At 43.4% G+C, this 17,765-nt stretch overlaps 1 protein-coding gene across 1 annotated transcript in view; it reads left to right on the forward strand.

The window, feature by feature from the left end:
* LOC128850275 (nuclear cap-binding protein subunit 1-like) overlaps positions 1–17,765 on the forward strand; it is an 85,796-nt gene that overhangs the window by 33,633 nt on the left and 34,398 nt on the right. The window contains exons 11-16 of the mRNA XM_054053292.1: positions 1,910–2,020; positions 3,201–3,265; positions 3,929–3,991; positions 11,866–11,940; positions 12,864–12,967; positions 13,901–14,023. Of these exons, the coding sequence (XP_053909267.1) occupies positions 1,910–2,020; positions 3,201–3,265; positions 3,929–3,991; positions 11,866–11,940; positions 12,864–12,967; positions 13,901–14,023 (541 nt within the window). The remainder of the gene's footprint in view (positions 1–1,909; positions 2,021–3,200; positions 3,266–3,928; positions 3,992–11,865; positions 11,941–12,863; positions 12,968–13,900; positions 14,024–17,765) is intronic.

Genomic DNA, 17,765 nt, shown 5'->3' on the forward strand with positions numbered 1-17,765 from the left:
TGAACCAAATGCAGCCAGCTTTCTGCATTCCAATGCCTACTTATCAGTTAAACTTCTGCTAGCTGGCTCCTTCATTATCAACTTCCAAGGTCTTCGAGGTGAACAACGCCAAGCTCTAACAAACGCTCCCAGCCCCCCTTGTCTGCTTTCACACATCGGCATGATCACTGCAACACAGGCTGCCACCAATCTTGGCATCTACAATTAGCTCATCTGTATTGGTGAGCAACAGGTTCAGTAATGCTTCTCCTTTGGTTAGGCAGTCTGTCATCTGGGTTAAAAAGTTATCTTCAATGCACTCCAGGAGTCTCCTGGACTGTGTACAGCTTGCTGTGCTGCTTTTCCAGCAGATTTCAGGGTGATTGAAGCCCCCCAGTGGTATCAGAGCCTGCAAGCTTGATGCTTCTGGTAGTTAAAGTAAGAACGCTTTGTCAGCGTCAATGTTTGGGTGGCCTATAGTGGACACTAACCACGGATGTTTCCTTTGTTGGCCTGGGCTCTTAATTTTCAAACATAAGCTCTCAACCTGTTCATTGTTGTCTTTTGAAGACAGCTCTGTGCAATCAATCAATTTTTTTTTGTTTATGTAGATGGCAAGCCCCCTGCCCCTCCTTCCTTGCCTGTCCCTTTACTGAGAAGAAATGGAAAGATGATATACAAACTGAGCGTAACTGCTAGTTTTCTTGTTTTCTCTCCCAAGTATTTGAATTTATTTTGGAATAATAACCTTTGGCTTGTCTACAAATGTTTTGTACTTTAGTGTGAATTCTGCAGCCTTGTATTCCATTTGCTTGTTGCTATTTCCTTGTAAGGCCTGTCAAGTTGATAATACATTGCCTTCAACTACAATAAACATCTCTAAGAGACTTCTCTTCCTTTGCAGATGGACGTAGAGGAATAGATATAATTTAGCGTAACTGATATTTTCTAAATGCTAAAATAATACTCTTATTTATTTGCAAGGCAGAAGCAAACTGAAAGCACTCTATCCCTTTACAAATAAACCCACTTGTAATGGTGACTGAAAGGATTAATCACCTGCTGGACCTCATGTTTCTGAAGTTCATAAGGACAAGCCCAGAATTCTCCATACTCCTCTGTAGTCTGTCTGAAACTCTGAAGTGTGGCCCCTTTTTCTTAATAGCTCCACATAGATGTATGTGTTGGTATTACTGGTGTCTGTCAAATCAAAATGTCAAAATAACATAAGAATTTAGAACTTAACTTAGAATTTAAGCTTTACAGAGTCTGGATATGTCATCAATGCCCTGATCTTCTAGGTAGCCAGGTGATTTCCCCCCCCCCCAAATATGATATGCCAGTTTGAAACTTATATCTGAATATTTGATAATGAACACTTGATGAATTTAAAAAACATGGTCCTATGTAATGTCTCAAGTAGATCAGTCAGTCCTTATCTTTTTTTTTTTTGCCATTTTATATCCTGAGGATAGGATCAGTTTTTGCCTAAGAGACATGCAAATACCCTTATATAACATTTTAGATGGGAATAAAGTAGATGCAATGCTGTAAGAAATGTTACTTTCATGCAACTTTTTTTCATGTTAAATGCTTATCTTTCATTTAATACTTTACTAGGTCACGAGAAGATGAATTCTTCCCCCCCTTCCCCTTCTTGTATTTAGTAGACATAACAGAGTTGTTGAATAATGCTAGTCTTATGCATGGCATTAATCTAAAATAATAGAGGAGGAGTCTTATGTAAGTATGGTGAAGAATTTGCACTGTCTTTTGAAACTCCTCTCTTACTCCTAGAACGCATGTTTAATAGAATAAAATGAGCCTTATTTTGGTATATAATTGCTGAATGCGTGCATTGCTGTTCTCAAGTTCAGGACTGTGCAGATAGTCTGACCATGCTCTGATTCCATGTTTTCCTCCCACATAGGTAATATTTGCAGAATTGTTTCAGCTTCCATCTCCACCACATATTGAGGTTATGTACACAGCACTCCTCATTGAACTGTGCAAGCTCCAGCCTGGCTCTTTACCACAAGTTGTATCCTTTTCGTGCTCCTAAGGATTTGTTCTGTACAAGACAGAATAGCAATAAATGTCAGCAGTAATAAATTTTCTTCCTTTCCATATTTAGCTGCATGAAACTTTGCCAATAACACTGCTCACATGAAGGAATAACACAGCTCAGCAGTCATAAGTAAAGCCTACATTCACATCTATGCCTGTTCCTTAGCTTGCAGACCAGGCAAACTGAGAGACCTTGAGGAGCCCTCTTGAAGGAATAACTTGCATGATTCCGAGCCCTGCTTTTACATCAGGGCAGCTTGTGCGTGGTTATAGTCACATTAAAACCTGGAAAAGGAAAGGAAATTATTAATTTCTTAAGTCTTTTGTTTTAACAGTGGTATGAGTGCTCCTAGTCCATTTCACTGCAAAGTGTAGTAGATAAATTAACCTGTTTGTTTAATCTCTCAGTTCAGAGAGTAGCTAATGGTGAAGAAGGAAGTATCTGCTCCTAGTTAATTCTGAGTGTTGCATTGGCCCTTTTTCGTTGTAGTTTTAGCTTGTGGCTAATGAGCTACAGTCACTGAGAATGGAGGACTAACATACATATCCACTGGTAATTCCATTCCCAAACTTTTATTCTACTGTTTGAAATCACTACATGATTGTAAACACATAGCCTAAACTCTCACTGAGACTATCCCTAAAATTGTGGGGACCTGCTTGTAGTAAGTATCAATAGGGATAAAGCAACAAAGAATCATGGTTGGCTGGCCATGGTCTTTGGGTCAGTTGAGTGTGGACGTACTTTCTTGAGCTGGTAATGATGAGTGAAGATAGTCTGTTAATTAGGCAGCAATGGGAGCATTTGAAGCTAAAACTGTGAATAATAAAAATGTGATCCATAACGAGGTTGACATTCATTTATATCATTCGTGTGCAGTTTTTGTTGTCTCGTGGTGGGGATTCTGGCTTCCAGTAAAAACAGCTAATGGTCTCACTGTAGTTAACGGAAGAAAGCCAGACATGGATTAGGGAACAGATGTTAATTATTGAAGAAAACTACGTTTCATTATTTATTTATTCAAAATGGTGCAAGTCATGATATAGAGACAGGGAGCTGCCAGTAGAGAGTTGATGAAATCATCTCTGAAAAATGGAGAGAGTAACTTATGATTTCAGATGCTTCTCTGTTAACTTTAATAAGAAATTTTCAGCTTGCACAATCCACAGAAATGCTTTACATGCGTTTGGATACAATGAATACTACATGTATAGACAGGTAAGTATGTATTTTGGGGACAACAGAAAATGTTCCTCATTTTTCTTGTGCATCGGATATTGATGCATTTTTTAAAAGGATCATCTGAAATCCTTGATAAACAGTTTGGTTCTGTACAAAATGTTTTTGGGCCTCTAGACTTGAGCCATCTGAAGAGAAGGTAAAGCATGGACTGACCACTTGCCTCTCTTCCCCCAGAAACTCTTTCCTTCAAGTCACTAGTCTGATTAGCTATACAGTGCAGCTATAAAAACGATGACAAGTCTTCCACATCCATACCCCCTTCTGTTATGTACTACTTTCTCCTCTCTATTGGCCTAAGGAAAGAAAGAATTGGAAGTGGGTTTATGGGAGGTTGGCTAGCTAGAAGAGCAGTGGTGTTTCTGTGGTTTGAGTGGTCTGCATTAGTTAGAACCAAAATTACTGTGCAAAAATATGAAAACCTGTAGACTTGCACTAGGGTTTTTCAGTCTTTCTCACTTCAGTCTTTTTGTATGAGTCAACATCAATGTCTGTTTAATGCATTAATAACTACAGATTGAAGAGTTTGGGCTTATCTTTGAGATTTTCTTACAGAAACATTTTACGTGTCAATTAGATTTGTGGGGATTTTTTTCTGTTTGTTGTTTTTGGTATTTAATAGAGCTTTGTTCTTTTAAAAAGGTTTATTAACTGGTTTTCCCACCACCTGAGTAACTTTCAGTTTTGTTGGAGCTGGGAAGATTGGTAAGTCAGTTTCTGTCTTCCATCAGAATGTAAACATTCAAATTTATCCAATAAATGTCATAACATAGTGGTTCTGTTAACTGCTTTCCACTAACACTTTTGATCCCTCCCCTCCACCTGTTTACTACCATTCCTTGGTAGACAAGGACCTTTTCTATAATGAACATCCAAACAGTACTGTGTTCTGTAAGCTGTGGAAACCTGATTTGCTTGTAGACTTTTGTTCTTATCACCTCAGTCAGTTGTTCACAAGCTTTTCATAAGGGTTCTCCTATTTATCAGTAATTTGCCTTGACTCTCCTTCCCTTTGGCTTCCTGCATTCATATGTGTAACCTCACTCTCTGAGTGCCATCCTAGCATGACACCTCTCCCCTAAATGTTGATCTTTTGGCTTCTAGCAGGAGCTCCTTGCACCTCCCCCCGCCACTGCCTAAAGCCTTGTGTTCCAGGTACCATGCCTTCTGCTTACACCCATCCAGTTCTGCTCCCACATATAAAGGAGCAGTGCGAGGAGAGCAGTTATTGGTGAAGACTGAGGCAAAAAAGTCATTCAGTACCTCAGCCTTGTCCTCATCTGTTGATACTTGATCCCCATTTCCAGTCATCAGTGGGGGTATGTTCTCTTTGATCTTCCTCTTTTGATTGATGTACCTGTAAAAGCCCTTCTTGTTGGTCTTTACTACCCTTGCCAAGTTCAGCTCCAGCTGCGCCTTGGCCTTCCTGACTTCATCCCTACACAACTGGGTAGCATCTCTATACACGTCCCAGGTTCCCTGTCCCTGCTTGCACTGCCTGGGCAGTTCCTTCTTTTTTAGTTTAACTGGAAGGTCTTAACTCAGCCATGTCAGTCTCTTCCCTTTCCTGCGTGTTTTTCTACATGTGGGGACTGAGTGCTCTCACACCCTGTGGAAAGCTTCCTTAAATATTTTCCAGCTCTGTTCCGCTCCCTTGTCTTGAAAGACCATGTCCCAGGGAGTCCTACCAAGTAACTTGAAGGAGGTCCTTGAAGAGCTGTAAGTCTGCTTTCCTGAAATTTAGTGTCCTGACTATACTCCTCACCTGTCCCATATCCCTCTGGACATTGAACTCCACCAGTGCATGATCACTGCAGGCCAGGCTGCCACCGATCCTAATGTCACTGATGAGTTCGCTTGTATTGGAACTGCCTGGGCAGTTCCTTCTTTTTTAGTTTAACTGGAAGGTCTTAACTCAGCCACGCTCATCTCTTCCCTTCCCTGCCTGATTTCCTACATCTGGGAACTGAGCACTCCTGCGTCCTGTGGAAAGCTTCCTTAAATATTTTCTAGCTCTGTTCTGCTCCCTTGTCTCAGAGGACCATGTCCCAGAGCGTCCTATCTAGTAATTCCTTGAAGAGCTTGAATGCATTTGCTACTTATCAAGTTTGTTCATGTTGACTGACCAAGTGGGAGCCTCCAAATAGCTGTTTTTTCATTGCCTGCGTTCCTCTTGTTGGGACCACTGATGTGAAAACTGTCAGCTTGGTAGAGAGATATCCATAAAACCTTTTAGAATATAACTGTCTTTGAGACTTCTCTTTCTCTGAAATGTATTTAATATCGACTAAGAACCCAAAAATTGTTTGAAGGGAGGAATATAGTGAAATCACACAAGCTTTGTTTCCTCAGGAAAGCAGTCTAACCAACAGAGCGAACACTGCCTTGTTTTTTTTGGAGAAGCCATTAAAAAAGTTACCTTATGAAGATGGGATTCCTAAGATTGGTCAATAAGGAAATAGTGATAGACTGGCTCCTTACCTTCAAATTGTGTACACTGTAAAACATGAAAGTCTAAAACAGTCTGCTGAGTAGGGAGTAATCTGCTGGTCAGCTGCTGTGGGCGATGCCTGTTTAGTTGGTAAGCAGAAATGCAGTTCCCAGAGTACAGAAAACAGAAGCAATTAGCAGGGCAGTTAGTACACCAAGGAGCTCCAGACAGCGTGGGGCTGTTCAGAAATGGTGGTGGTGTGCCACAGGTCTCTGTCCCCAGCACTGGTTGGAAACAACATCCCTGGTAAATTAAAAGCCTTATTCCAGATGGAGCTTTAGAGGAAGAATGTCACTGTTGAGGTCTGGGGCTGCAGGAATTGCCTGAAGCAGGAGGTAGTGGTGCTTTTGCTTGTGGGAGATATGCTCTTGTCCAAGAGCAGAGTTGCCAGGTAGAGGAGCTGTGTGAGGAGGTGAGCAGTCTGTTGTAGCAGTAGGGAAGTCAAATGGATCAATGGGGGCTGCGCAGAGACCGTGCAAAGACCAGAACCTGAGCCACATAGCACAAGGAAGAAGGGATGGCAAGAAGCTACAGTTCAACTAGTGGTGGATGGAGACTCGTGACTGCTGAAGCAGGAGAAAAGCTTCTTCTCTGTCCTTAGATCTGAACTCATAAGATCACTACAGTCCTGTAATAGCTAATGCAGGTGATGGGAGTGAGAAAGCACTTGGAAGGATAAAGCAGGACAAAAGGGTCCCCTTCAAGTGCCTGTGTACAAATGCATGCAGTCTGGGAAACAAAGTGCTAGAGCTCTGTGTGCAGATGAAGAACTGTGATGAGTAGCTGTGGTGGGAGAGCTCATATAACCACAGTTCTGTAATGGATGGATTCGGACTCTTCAGAAAAGACAGGCAGGGAAGAGGAGAGTTGCTCTCTATGTGAAGGACCATACTGTATACATTGTACTCTTCTATGGAATGGACAACAGGCTGATTGAGAGCTTGTTGGTCAAGATGGGAAGAGAGGCCAGTAAGGGTAACATCATGGTGGGAGTTACAGACTGCCTGATCAGGATTATAAAGCATTAAGTCATCTTTAAACATCTGGAGGAATTCTCTGGATCACAGACCCTGTTCTTTATGGAGGACTTAAACCTCCCTGACATCTGTTGGAAGGGTAACACAGAGGGATGTAAGCAGTCAAGGAGATTTCTGGAGGGTGTCAGGAATAACTTCTTGACACAGGTACTGGATGGACCAACCAGGAGTGACACAGAGCTGAATCTGCTATTCATTAACAAGAACAAACTGGTTGAGGATGTGATAATCAATGGCAGCCTTGGCTGTAGCAACCATGAAATAATGAAGATCAAGATCCTGAGGGGAGTGAGGAAGGAGAATAGCAGAGTACAGACCCTAGACTTCAGGAGAGCAGATGTGATCTTATTTGGGAGACTGGTAGGGAGGATCCCAAGAGAGACAGCTCTGAAGGGCAAAAGAACTCCAAAGAGCTGCCAGGTCTTTAAGGATACCCTCCTCCAAGTACATGAATGGTCTGTCCTGATACTCAGGAAACCAATTAGGCCATCTTGGCTAATCAGAGAGATCATAACTGAGGTCCAATGCAAAAGTATGTGCACAGGAGCTGGAAGCAAGGATAGTCTGCAAAGAAGGAATTTAGAAACATTGTCTGGGCATGCAGGGATGGTATTAGGAAAGCCAAAGCTCAACTTGAATTGAGATTTGCAGAGGACATAAAGGGCCATGAGAGCTTCTACTGCTACATTATCAGTAAAAGAACAAGGGAAAGGCAGACCTGCAGGTGATTTAGTGACAGAAGAGGTAGCTAAGGTACTCAATACCTTTTTTTGCCTCAGTCTTCACAAACATGGTCTCCTGAGTGTCTGTGCATAGAGATAGTGTTCAAGGAGGAGAAGAATTACCAGTAGTGGAAGAGGATCAAGTCAGGAATCTCTGCCCATACAAATTTATGAGACCAGATGGGATGCACCTGAGGGTGCTGGGAGAGCTGACTGATTTCATTGTGAAGCTGCTCTCTATTGTGTTTGAAAGGCTGTGTAGATCAGGAGAGGTCACTGATAATTGGAGAAAGGTAAATCATAGAATTGTAGAATTGCTTGGTTGGAAAAGACCTTTGAGATCATCAAGTCCAACCATTCCTATCCACTACTAAACCATACAGCCAAAAAATGGGAGTCCCTTGGGCTTTTGGATCAAATATCTATGCAGATGGTTTGAATGATGCTGCTAGGGACACCTCAGGCTATGGCTGATTTGGTGCAGAACATGGTGCAGCCTTAGGTCATAGGGGGTCTGTAGGCTCATTTGTGTGTGATCTGAATGTCTTCTGGTCAGCATTGTTGGAATGCAGGGCCCTGCTAGATCGGGCCCTGCTAGATCACACCCTGCTTCTTCAAGGTATAAAGTCATGGACTCGCCCATTTCTCCATGGACACCCTAGAGTAGGCATAGATGATGGGAAGATTAAAAAAGCTGCAGACCAGCTTGGATAATTAACAGAATGAGAACTCTTCTGTGATGATGCTCTCCAGACGTGCAAGATGCTGTGTGAGAGATGGGTGCTAACACTGACTCTCACATTCAACACGTGTGGTGCTGCTGGTGGCACAGAAGACAGTGGAGGGCAGTGAAGGGACTAAGCCACTCGCCTCATGGCCTCAGCACCTGGGCTACATGCAAACCTAGGGCCAACTGCATGTTAACAAGCCATTTCGTTTTCAGGAGCACATTTGCTAAAGATCAGTTGCAAGTCGAGCTTCTGTGCAACCCTGAGAGGAGGTAATGGAGAAAAGACCCTGTGGTTCCTAAATGAGGGAAAGGGAGAAACATGCATTAAAAATGGAAGAGGCTTTCTTCCTCCTCCCACCACTGCCATGATGGAGACAGCCACAGACTACTTTGAAGTCCTGTCCTTCAGGCTCTTTGCCGTGCTTTGTGCCAGCCCTTCCAACAAAAGCACAGTCTCTTGGTGGCAAGAGGCTTGGCCAAAGAGCAGGAGGCAGGCTTTTAATATTAAGGGAAGGGCTGTGAACAATTTTGAGAGTTTTAACATGGCTTGAAAAGAACATTTGCAGCCAAAGGGTTGTTTTTATATGTACTCCTTTGACTAACTGCACTCTGTAAGGATATAAAAGGACCAGAAGGCTCAGACCAGATTTCTCCATTAAGAGACTGAGCTTAGTCCATTTCTTGGCACCGCTTAGAAAGTCAATATTTTCTCTTTCTTCTTAGCTGAATTTGGCGGAGCAGAGGATGTAATTCCCAGCTCTATTTTGGAATCCAGGGAGGCAGGCTGACAGGCATTTCACCCTACAAAATCATACCCTGCACAGTTTTGGTCCTGGCTGTTTCCAGCTGTTTCATGCTCATTCATTCAATTACTAAAGTTTGTAGTCTATGAGTTTGTAGACTTGCTCCTTCTCTGGGACTCAAGGTACATCTACAGCTGCAAAGTCTGCTTTGCCTTCTGCTTCCCTGGTGTTTCTGGATTTGGAGGGGGCAAGAGGCCATGCAATCATGGGTGCTCTCTCAAGGAGCCCTACAAGAAAGCAAAGTCCTCAGCTGCCACACACACACACACACACACATATATATATACACACACATATGTATTTCTCACATGCTTTAGTGTGCAGAAACCTTCACCCTGCACATGGACAGCAGAAAGCTGGGAAACCAATGGTAGATTTCCTTTATGGTACCTTTATGGTGCCAAATAAACTCTTCATAGAATCACCAGGTTAGAAAAGACCTCTTGGATCATTGAGTCCAACCATTCCTATCTGCCACTAAACCATGTTCCGGAGCACCTCATCCACCTGTATTTTAAATACCTCCGGGGATGGTGACTCGACCACCTCCCTGGGCAGCCTGTTCCAGTGCCAAATGACCCTTTCTGTGAAAAATTTCTTTCTGATATCCAGTCTGAACCTCCCCTGGTGCAGCTTGAGGCCATTCCCCCTTGTCATGTTCCCTGTCACTTGGGAGAAGAGGCCAGCACCCTCCTTTCTACAACCTCCTTTCAGATAGTTGTAGAGTGTTAAGGTCTCTCCTCAGCCTCCTCTTCTTCAGGCTAAACAACCCCAGCTCTCTCAGCCCCTCCTCGTAAGACTTGTTCTCCAGCCCCTTCACCAGCTTTGTTGCCCACCTCTGGACATGTTCCAGCACCTCAGTGTCTTTCCTGTAGTGAGGGGCCCAGAACTGAATACAGTATTCGAGGTGAGATCTCACCGGTGCGGAGTACAAGGGCAGAATAACCTCCCTAGACCTTCTGGCCATGCTGTTTCTGATAGAAGCCAAGATGTCATTCAGTCGGCTGTCAATCAACACCCCCAGGTTCTCCTCCTCCAGGCAGCTTTCTAGCTACTCTCCCCCTAGTCTGTAGCACTGCACAGGGTTGTGCCCCAGGTGTTGGACCCAGCATTTGGCCTTATTAAACCTCATGCCATTGGTCTCAGCCCATCGGTCCAGCCTGTTCAGATCCCTTTGGAGAAACTCCCTACCCTCCAGCAGATCGACACTTCCTCCCAGCTTAGTGTTGTCTGCGAGCTTGCTAAGGGTGCACTCAATGCATTCATCCAGGTCATTGATAAAGACATTGAACAGGACTGGACCCAGCACTGAGCCCTGGGGGACACCACTTGTGACCAGCGATGTTGCACCCATTTTCAAAAAAGGTAAACAGAACAATCTGTGGAACTCTCACGTTGGTCCCTGGGAAAACTGGGGTGTGAGTCCTCTTGGAACACATTTCTGAGCATAAGGGATAAGAAGTTGACTGGGAACAGTCAGTATGGGTTTACTAAGAGTAAATCATGCCTGACCAACCTCATTGCCTTGTATAATGAAAGGACTAAATTTGTGGATGAGAGCAGTGAATGTCATCCACCTTGACTTTAGAAAAGCTTTTTACGTTCTCTCTTACAGAATCCTTGTATCCAAATTGGACTGTTATGGTCTAGATGGATGAAAACCCGTCTGGTTTGTCAGACTCAGAGGGTAGCAGTTAATGGTTTGTATTCTACCTGGAGCCTAGTTACAAGTGGAATACTACAGGGGTCAATCTTGCGACCTGTCCTGTTTAAGAACTTTATCAGTGACCTGGAGGAGACAGAATGCACCCTCATCAAGCTTGCAGACAATGTTATATTTGGGGGTGCGGTTGATGTGCTTGAGGACAGGGCTGTCATTCAGAGGGACTTTTTCAGACTGGAGAAATGGCCTGAGATAAACCTCCCAAAATTCTACAGCAACAAAGGCAGAGTCCTGTACTTGGAATGAACGAACCCCCTGCAATGGTGCAGGTGGGGGACTGACTAGCTGGGAAGCGGCTCTTATGAAAAGGACTTGGGGATCCTGCTAAACACAAGCCAGTAGTGTGCCTTGGCAGTGACAAAGACCAAACAGTATCCTGAGCAGTGTCAAAGGGGGAAGTGACTTTCCCCCTTTATTTGGCACTTGTTAGACCTCATCTAGAGTACTGCATCCAGTTTTGCCCCCCCAGTATGAGACAGACATAGAGAAACCGGTGGGAGTTAATCGGAGGGCCACCAAGCTGGTCAGGGGGCTGCAGCACATACTCTGTGAGAAGAGGCTGAGGGAACTGTGCTTGTACCTGGAGAAGAGAAGGCTTCAGGGGGACCTAATAGCAACCTTTTAATACTTATGAGGAGGTTACTGAGAGGACAGGGCCAGTCTCCTTTACTGAGTGAGGTGCATGACAGGAGGATGAGAGACAGTGTCCATAAATTCAAATAGGCGAGGTTCCATCTGGACATAAAGTAAAATATTTAATTATGACAATAAGCACTTAAAGCAGGGGCCCAGAGAGGTTGTGATGTCTCCATCCTTGGAAGTTTTCAGAACTGACTAAACAAAACCCTGAGTGACCTGCTTTGAATTCATTGTTCCTTTGAACAGGAAGTTGGAGTAGGTAGCCTCCTGAGATTCTTTCCAACCTGAATGATTTTATGTATTGTGATTATCCAGTGCATGTTCCCTACATGTTGTATCAGACCAAAACAGATTAGAACACAAATACATTTGTTAGAAATTATCATGTAGGGTTTTTTTGGGTTGTTTTGTTTTTGTTTTTTTTTCTTTGATAGGTCAGACTGTCTTACTCAGGACCCTGAGAAGCCTAAATCCAAATTTGTGAGAGAGGTTTTGGAAAAATGCATGAGGTAAGCAAGACTTCTGAACATCTTGCTTTTGTAGTTGCATTAAATTGAAGTTTGGCCATTGCTTCCAGGTAATGATGCATTCCTTTTAATGTGGCTCTTGTCTTAAGCATACATATTGTCTCAGTAAACATTTTTAGCCGAAGTCTGTTCTATTCTCTTTCTCAATTTTGTTCTAGTGTATCTGTTGTAGGGCACTGCTTTTCCTAGTGGACTAGGGGACAAATAAATGGAGCAAGTAGATGTGACATCCCTCTTGTTCATGCTTCTAGATACAAATTAAGGTGGCTTTACTTTTTTCTGCTTGAGGATGGACCTTAAAAAGAAGCTGCAAAAGCACAGCAGCTGTCAGGATTGGGCTAATAACTGTGGAAATGGGAGGTACAGGAGAGTGCAAGAGCAAAATGTTCAAAGAACCTATGTAATTCAGTATTTTACATGGAAAAAGCTTACCTGTTGTTATGCAAGACTTTAATATATGAAGTTTGAAATTGTTGTGCTGTAAGAAGATTTTATTTTGTCTGTGGCTTCTTTTGATTTTACTGCAAATTTAGTAGAGGAATTCAGTGTTTGTAAGGTAAGTAAGATGGAAGTTAAAATGAAGCCATTTGGTTTAATATTTTTTTTCTTTCTTCTTCCCCCTCTCCCACTTTTAATACCAGTATTTTACCAGTTGCTCCTATAGTGTCTTAGACTTGTCTGAGGATGAAATTCTGGTATTAAGCATCTACTAGAAAGTTTTGATTGTTAGCTCTTGCTATCTGTCCGGAACTAATATTGCATTGAGTAAATGTTTTGCTTTTTTTTTTTTTTTTTTGCACAGTACAAATTAAAAAATAGAAAAAATATTTTAAATCAGTGAGTTGAGTCAACTATGATGGTGAGATGCTATTATAATTCTACTGCTGTGAAATTTATGTTTGTAGGCTTTCCTACCATCAGAGAATAATAGACATTGTTCCTCCAAGTTTTTCTGTCCTCAGTCCTGCAAACCCAGTGTGTATTTACAAATATGGAGATGAAAGCAATAGTAAGTATTTAAGTTACTGAAACTTCAATTCCAAGCAAATTGTTTCAAAGCAAGGGAATTTCCTAGCTTGAGTGTCAAGTCACTTAACTTATAAATTTGCTTGATTTTGATCTAGTGCTATGTCTGAAACTTTCTAATCTAAACCTTTTTTTAAAAATTAAAAAAGTCTAGCTGTGTGAAGTTAAATCATGTTGAGGTGACTGCAGTCTAAGTGCTACAGCATTGCTTTGGTTTGCTAAGAGTCTAAGAAAATCATAGAATAGTTAGGGTTGGAAGGGACCTTAAAGATCATCTTGTTCTAACTCCTCCGCCATGGGCAAGGACATCCCACTAAATCAGGCTGCCCAAGGCCCCATCCAACTTGGCCTTGAACACCTCCAGGGGTGAGGCATCCACAACTTCCCTTGGCAACCTGTTCCAGTGTCTCACCAAGAAAAAAAAATTAATTTAATTCCATCATTCTGTCAGAATACTGTGCAGAAATGAATGTAGCAAAAGATAATATGGAATTGTTTTTGAATGAATGGGTCACCTCACAATAAAAAAAAATGTACTGAACAAGTTTGGTTTAATGATGCAAGCAGAGAGGCAGCAAATCATGTGAAGAATCTGTCATTATCAGAGGCAGAGATAAGTGAGAAAAAGCAGGTATGTATTGTATTTTCAAGAAGCTGATGGAAATTAGAATGGAGTTTTAATCAGGGAAGTTATTCTTCCCTCAACTAGGTGCTAGAAAAAGGCTTTAATTTGTGAAGAAAAGGAAGCCCACTGATGAATTTTATGGAATGTTCATGTGTAGAGTGGTATTGGGAGCAGCAAGTTTTGGGAGTAGCTGGGAAGTGTAAATGCTTCTCTGGGAAACATGCCGATGTAAAAATATTCATTCCATCCTAGACTTGAAAAGGATCATATGACCTTTCTGTTTTCATTTAGGGTCTCTTCCTGGGTATACTGTAGCACTCTGTTTAACGATTGCAATTAAAAATAAGGCCAGTAATGATGAAATCTTCAACATTTTAAAAGATGTACCCAATCCAAATAAGGATGATAATGATGGTAAGGACATCTGATATTAGGCATTGCAAGATTGTCATTAGTTTTGCTTCTAAACCATTTTGCTGTCCTCTAGTTACAGTGTCTGCTGCTAAATGAACTGTATGCTTTCCTTTCTAATAGTTGTTTTCAGTTTAACAATAAATGGAAGTAACATACAGTTGCCAGTGTTTCTTCTGTTCTTATCACATACAGAGATAGGTCTGTTCTAGTTAATAGAAGCAACCTGGCCCTTAATGTGGGTTCTGCTAATTATCCACAGAGGAAGGATTTTTAATATTTTCCTTTGCCTTCAGCATTAGAGCTCATTTCATGATGTCAGCTTTGTCCTGAAGATTCAGGCCCTTTGCGCTACTTAAGAGCTTGCCTCCTGTTGATATAGTCCCGTAGCGGTTAAAGTTAACACCCTGGCTATCTTAGCTTTCCCTAGATCTGAATGAAACTAGCATTTCCACAATAGGACTTTGCTCAAGATCTTGCCAGCTTTGCTGTTGGTCCAACCAAACCTAATGCTCAATTTCCAAAGCCAAGGATGTGAAAGGAGTGTGAGCTACACAGGAGTGATCATAGAACCATAGAATAGTTTGGGTTGGAAGGGACCTTAAAGATCATCTAGTTCCAACCCCCCTGCCATGGGCAGAGACATCCCACTAGATCAGGCTGCCCAAGGCCCCATCCAACCTGGCCTTGAATAACTCTGGGAATGGGGCATCCACAACTTCCCTTGGCAACCTGTTCCAGTGTCTCACCACTCTCGTGGTGAAGAAATTCTTCCTAATGTCTGGTCTTAATCTGCCCCTCTCCAGTTTGTATACATTCCCCCTTGTCCTATCACTACAAGCCTTTGTGAATAGCCCCTCTCCAGCTTTCCTGTAGGCCCCCTTCAGGTACTGGAAGGTCGCTATAAGATCTCCTGTTAGCCTTCTCTTTTACAGGCTGAACAAGCCCAACTCTCTCAGCCTGTCCTCGTAGGGAAGGTGCTCCAGCCCTCCCAATCATCTTTGTAGCCCTCCTCTGGACCTATTCTAACAGCTCCATATCCTTCTTACATTGAGAAGTCCAGAACTGGACACAGCATTCCAGATGAAGTCTCACAAGAGAGGAATAGAGGGGCAGAATCACTTCCCTCGACCTGCTGACCATGCTTATTTTGATGCAGCCCAAGATATGGTTGGCCTTCTGGACTGCGAGCACACATTACTGGCTCATGTCGAACTTCTCATCGACCAGCACCCCGAAGTCCTTCTCTGCAGGACTGCTCTCAATCACATCATCCCCCATTCTGTACTGAAAACAGGGATTGCCCCAACCCAGGTGCAGGACCTTACACTTGGCCTTGTTGAACCTCATGAGGTTCTCAGAGGCCCACTTCTCCAGTCTGTCCAGGTCCCTCTGGATGACATTCTGTCCTTCCGGTGTGGCAACTAAACCACTCAGCTTGGTGTCATCCGCAAACTTGCTGAGGGTGCACTCAATCTTGCTGTCTATATAATTGATGAAGATATTAAACAGCACTAGTCCCAGTACAGACCCCTGAGAGACACCACTTGTCACGGATCTCCATCTGGACTTTGAGCCATTGACCACTACTCTTTGAATACAACCATCCGACCAGTTTCTTATCTCCAATTTAGAGAGAAGGATGTTGTGGGGGACCGTGTCAAAGGCTTTACAGAAGGCCAGATAAATCACATCTGTAGGTTTACATATATCCACTGCTGCAGTTACCTCATCATAGAAAGGCACTATGTTGGTCATGTGGGATTTGCCCCTGGTGAAGCCATGCTGGCTGCCATTAATCACCGCCCCGTCCTCCATGTGATTTAGCATAGCTTCTAGGAGGATCTGTTCCATGATCTTCCCAGGCACAGAGGCGAGGCTGACAGGTCGGTAGTTCTCAGGGTCATCTTTTCTACCCTTTTTAAAAATGGACACAACATTACCCCTCTTCCAGTCACCAGGGACTTCTGATTGCCATGACTTTTCAAATATCATGGAGAGTGGCTTGGCAGCCACATCTGCCAATTCCCTCAGGACTCTGGGAATCTCTCATCAAGTCCCATGGACTTACATATGTTCGGGTTCCTCACATGTTCGCAAACCTGATCCTCCTCTACTGTGGGAGGGGGTCTATCCCCTGGTCACTATCTTGCTGTCCCGTGACCCAGGAGGGGCGAGGAAAGCCGTTATCGGTGAAGACTGTGGCAAAAAAGTTGCTAAGTACCTCAGTCTTCTCCTCATCTGTTGATATGTGATCACCATTTCCAGTCATCAGTGGGGGTACGTTCTCTTTGTCCTTCCTCTTTTGATTGACATACTTGTAAAAGCCCTTCTTGTTAGTTTTTACTCCCCTTGACAAGTTCAGCTCCAGCTGCGCCTTGGCCTTCCTGACTTCATCCCTATACAACCGGGCAGCATCTCTATACACGTCCCAGGTTCCCTGTCCCTGCTTGCATTGCCTGGGCAGTTCCTTCTTTTTTAGTTTAACCGGAAGGTCTTAACTCAGCCATGTCAGTCTCTTCCCTTTCCTGCGTGTTTTTCTACATGTGGGGACTGAGTGCTCTCACACCCTGTGGAAAGCTTCCTTAAATATTTTCCAGCTCTGTTCCGCTCCCTTGTCTTGAAAGACCATGTCCCAGGGAGTCCTACCAAGTAACTTGAAGGAGGTCCTTGAAGAGCTGTAAGTCTGCTTTCCTGAAATTTAGAGTCCTGACTATACTCCTCACCTGTCCCATATCCCTCTGGACATTGAACTCCACCAGTGCATGATCACTGCAGGCCAGGCTGCCACCGATCCTAATGTCACTGATGAGTTCGCTTGTATTGGTGACCATAAGGTCCAGTATTGCATCTCCTCGGGTGGAGGGTCTCTATCAGTTGGACTAAGAAATTATCCTCAATGCACTCCAGGAGTCTCCTGGATTGCCTACTGACTACTGTGCTACTTTTCCAGCATATGTCAGGGTGGTTGAAGTCCCCCAGTAGGATGAGAGCTTGGAGCGTGAATCCTCCTGTAGCTGGAGGATGAAGACTTCATCAGTTGGCTCTCCTTGATCGGGTGGCCTGTAGTATGCACCAACCACAAGGTTCCCATTGGTTCTTCTGTCTTTAAGTTTGACCCGCAAGCTTTCAACCTGTTCGTGGCTACTCTTCAACAACAGCTCTTCACATTCTATCCCTTTCCTGAGATAGAGGGCAACGCCTCCACCTCTCCTTCCCAGTCTGTCTCTTCTGAACAGCCTGTAGCCATTGATAGCCACATTCCAGTGATGTGACTCATCCCACCATGTTTCCTTGATGGCAACTAGATCATAGCTTTCAAGTAGCACAGTAGCTTCCAGTTCCTCCTGCTTGTTACCCAAGCTTTGTGCGTTAGCATAAAGGCACTTCACAGCTTAGTGTCATCTGCGAACTTACTAAGGTACACTCAATTCCTTCATCCATATCATTGATAAAGATATCGAACAGCACTGAGCCCTGGGGAACACCACTTGTGACCAGCCTTCAGCTGGATTTAACTTCATTTACCACCACTCTTTGGGCCTGGTCATCCAGCCAATTTTTTACACAGCAGAGAGTATGCCTGTCATATTATAATCATATGCAGCTTTCTCTCCTCTCATCCATTTCCCCTTTCCCATGCTCTATGGCCTACCTTGTCTCCAACCCAGTGCAGGCTTCTGCAGCATCTTCAGCTGTTTTTCTCTGCTTCTGTCCATCAGTGCTGTTAGATGCCACTAGTATA

The sequence above is a fragment of the Cuculus canorus genome, chromosome W (assembly GCF_017976375.1).
Source record: "Cuculus canorus isolate bCucCan1 chromosome W, bCucCan1.pri, whole genome shotgun sequence".
NCBI lineage: Eukaryota > Metazoa > Chordata > Aves > Cuculiformes > Cuculidae > Cuculus > Cuculus canorus.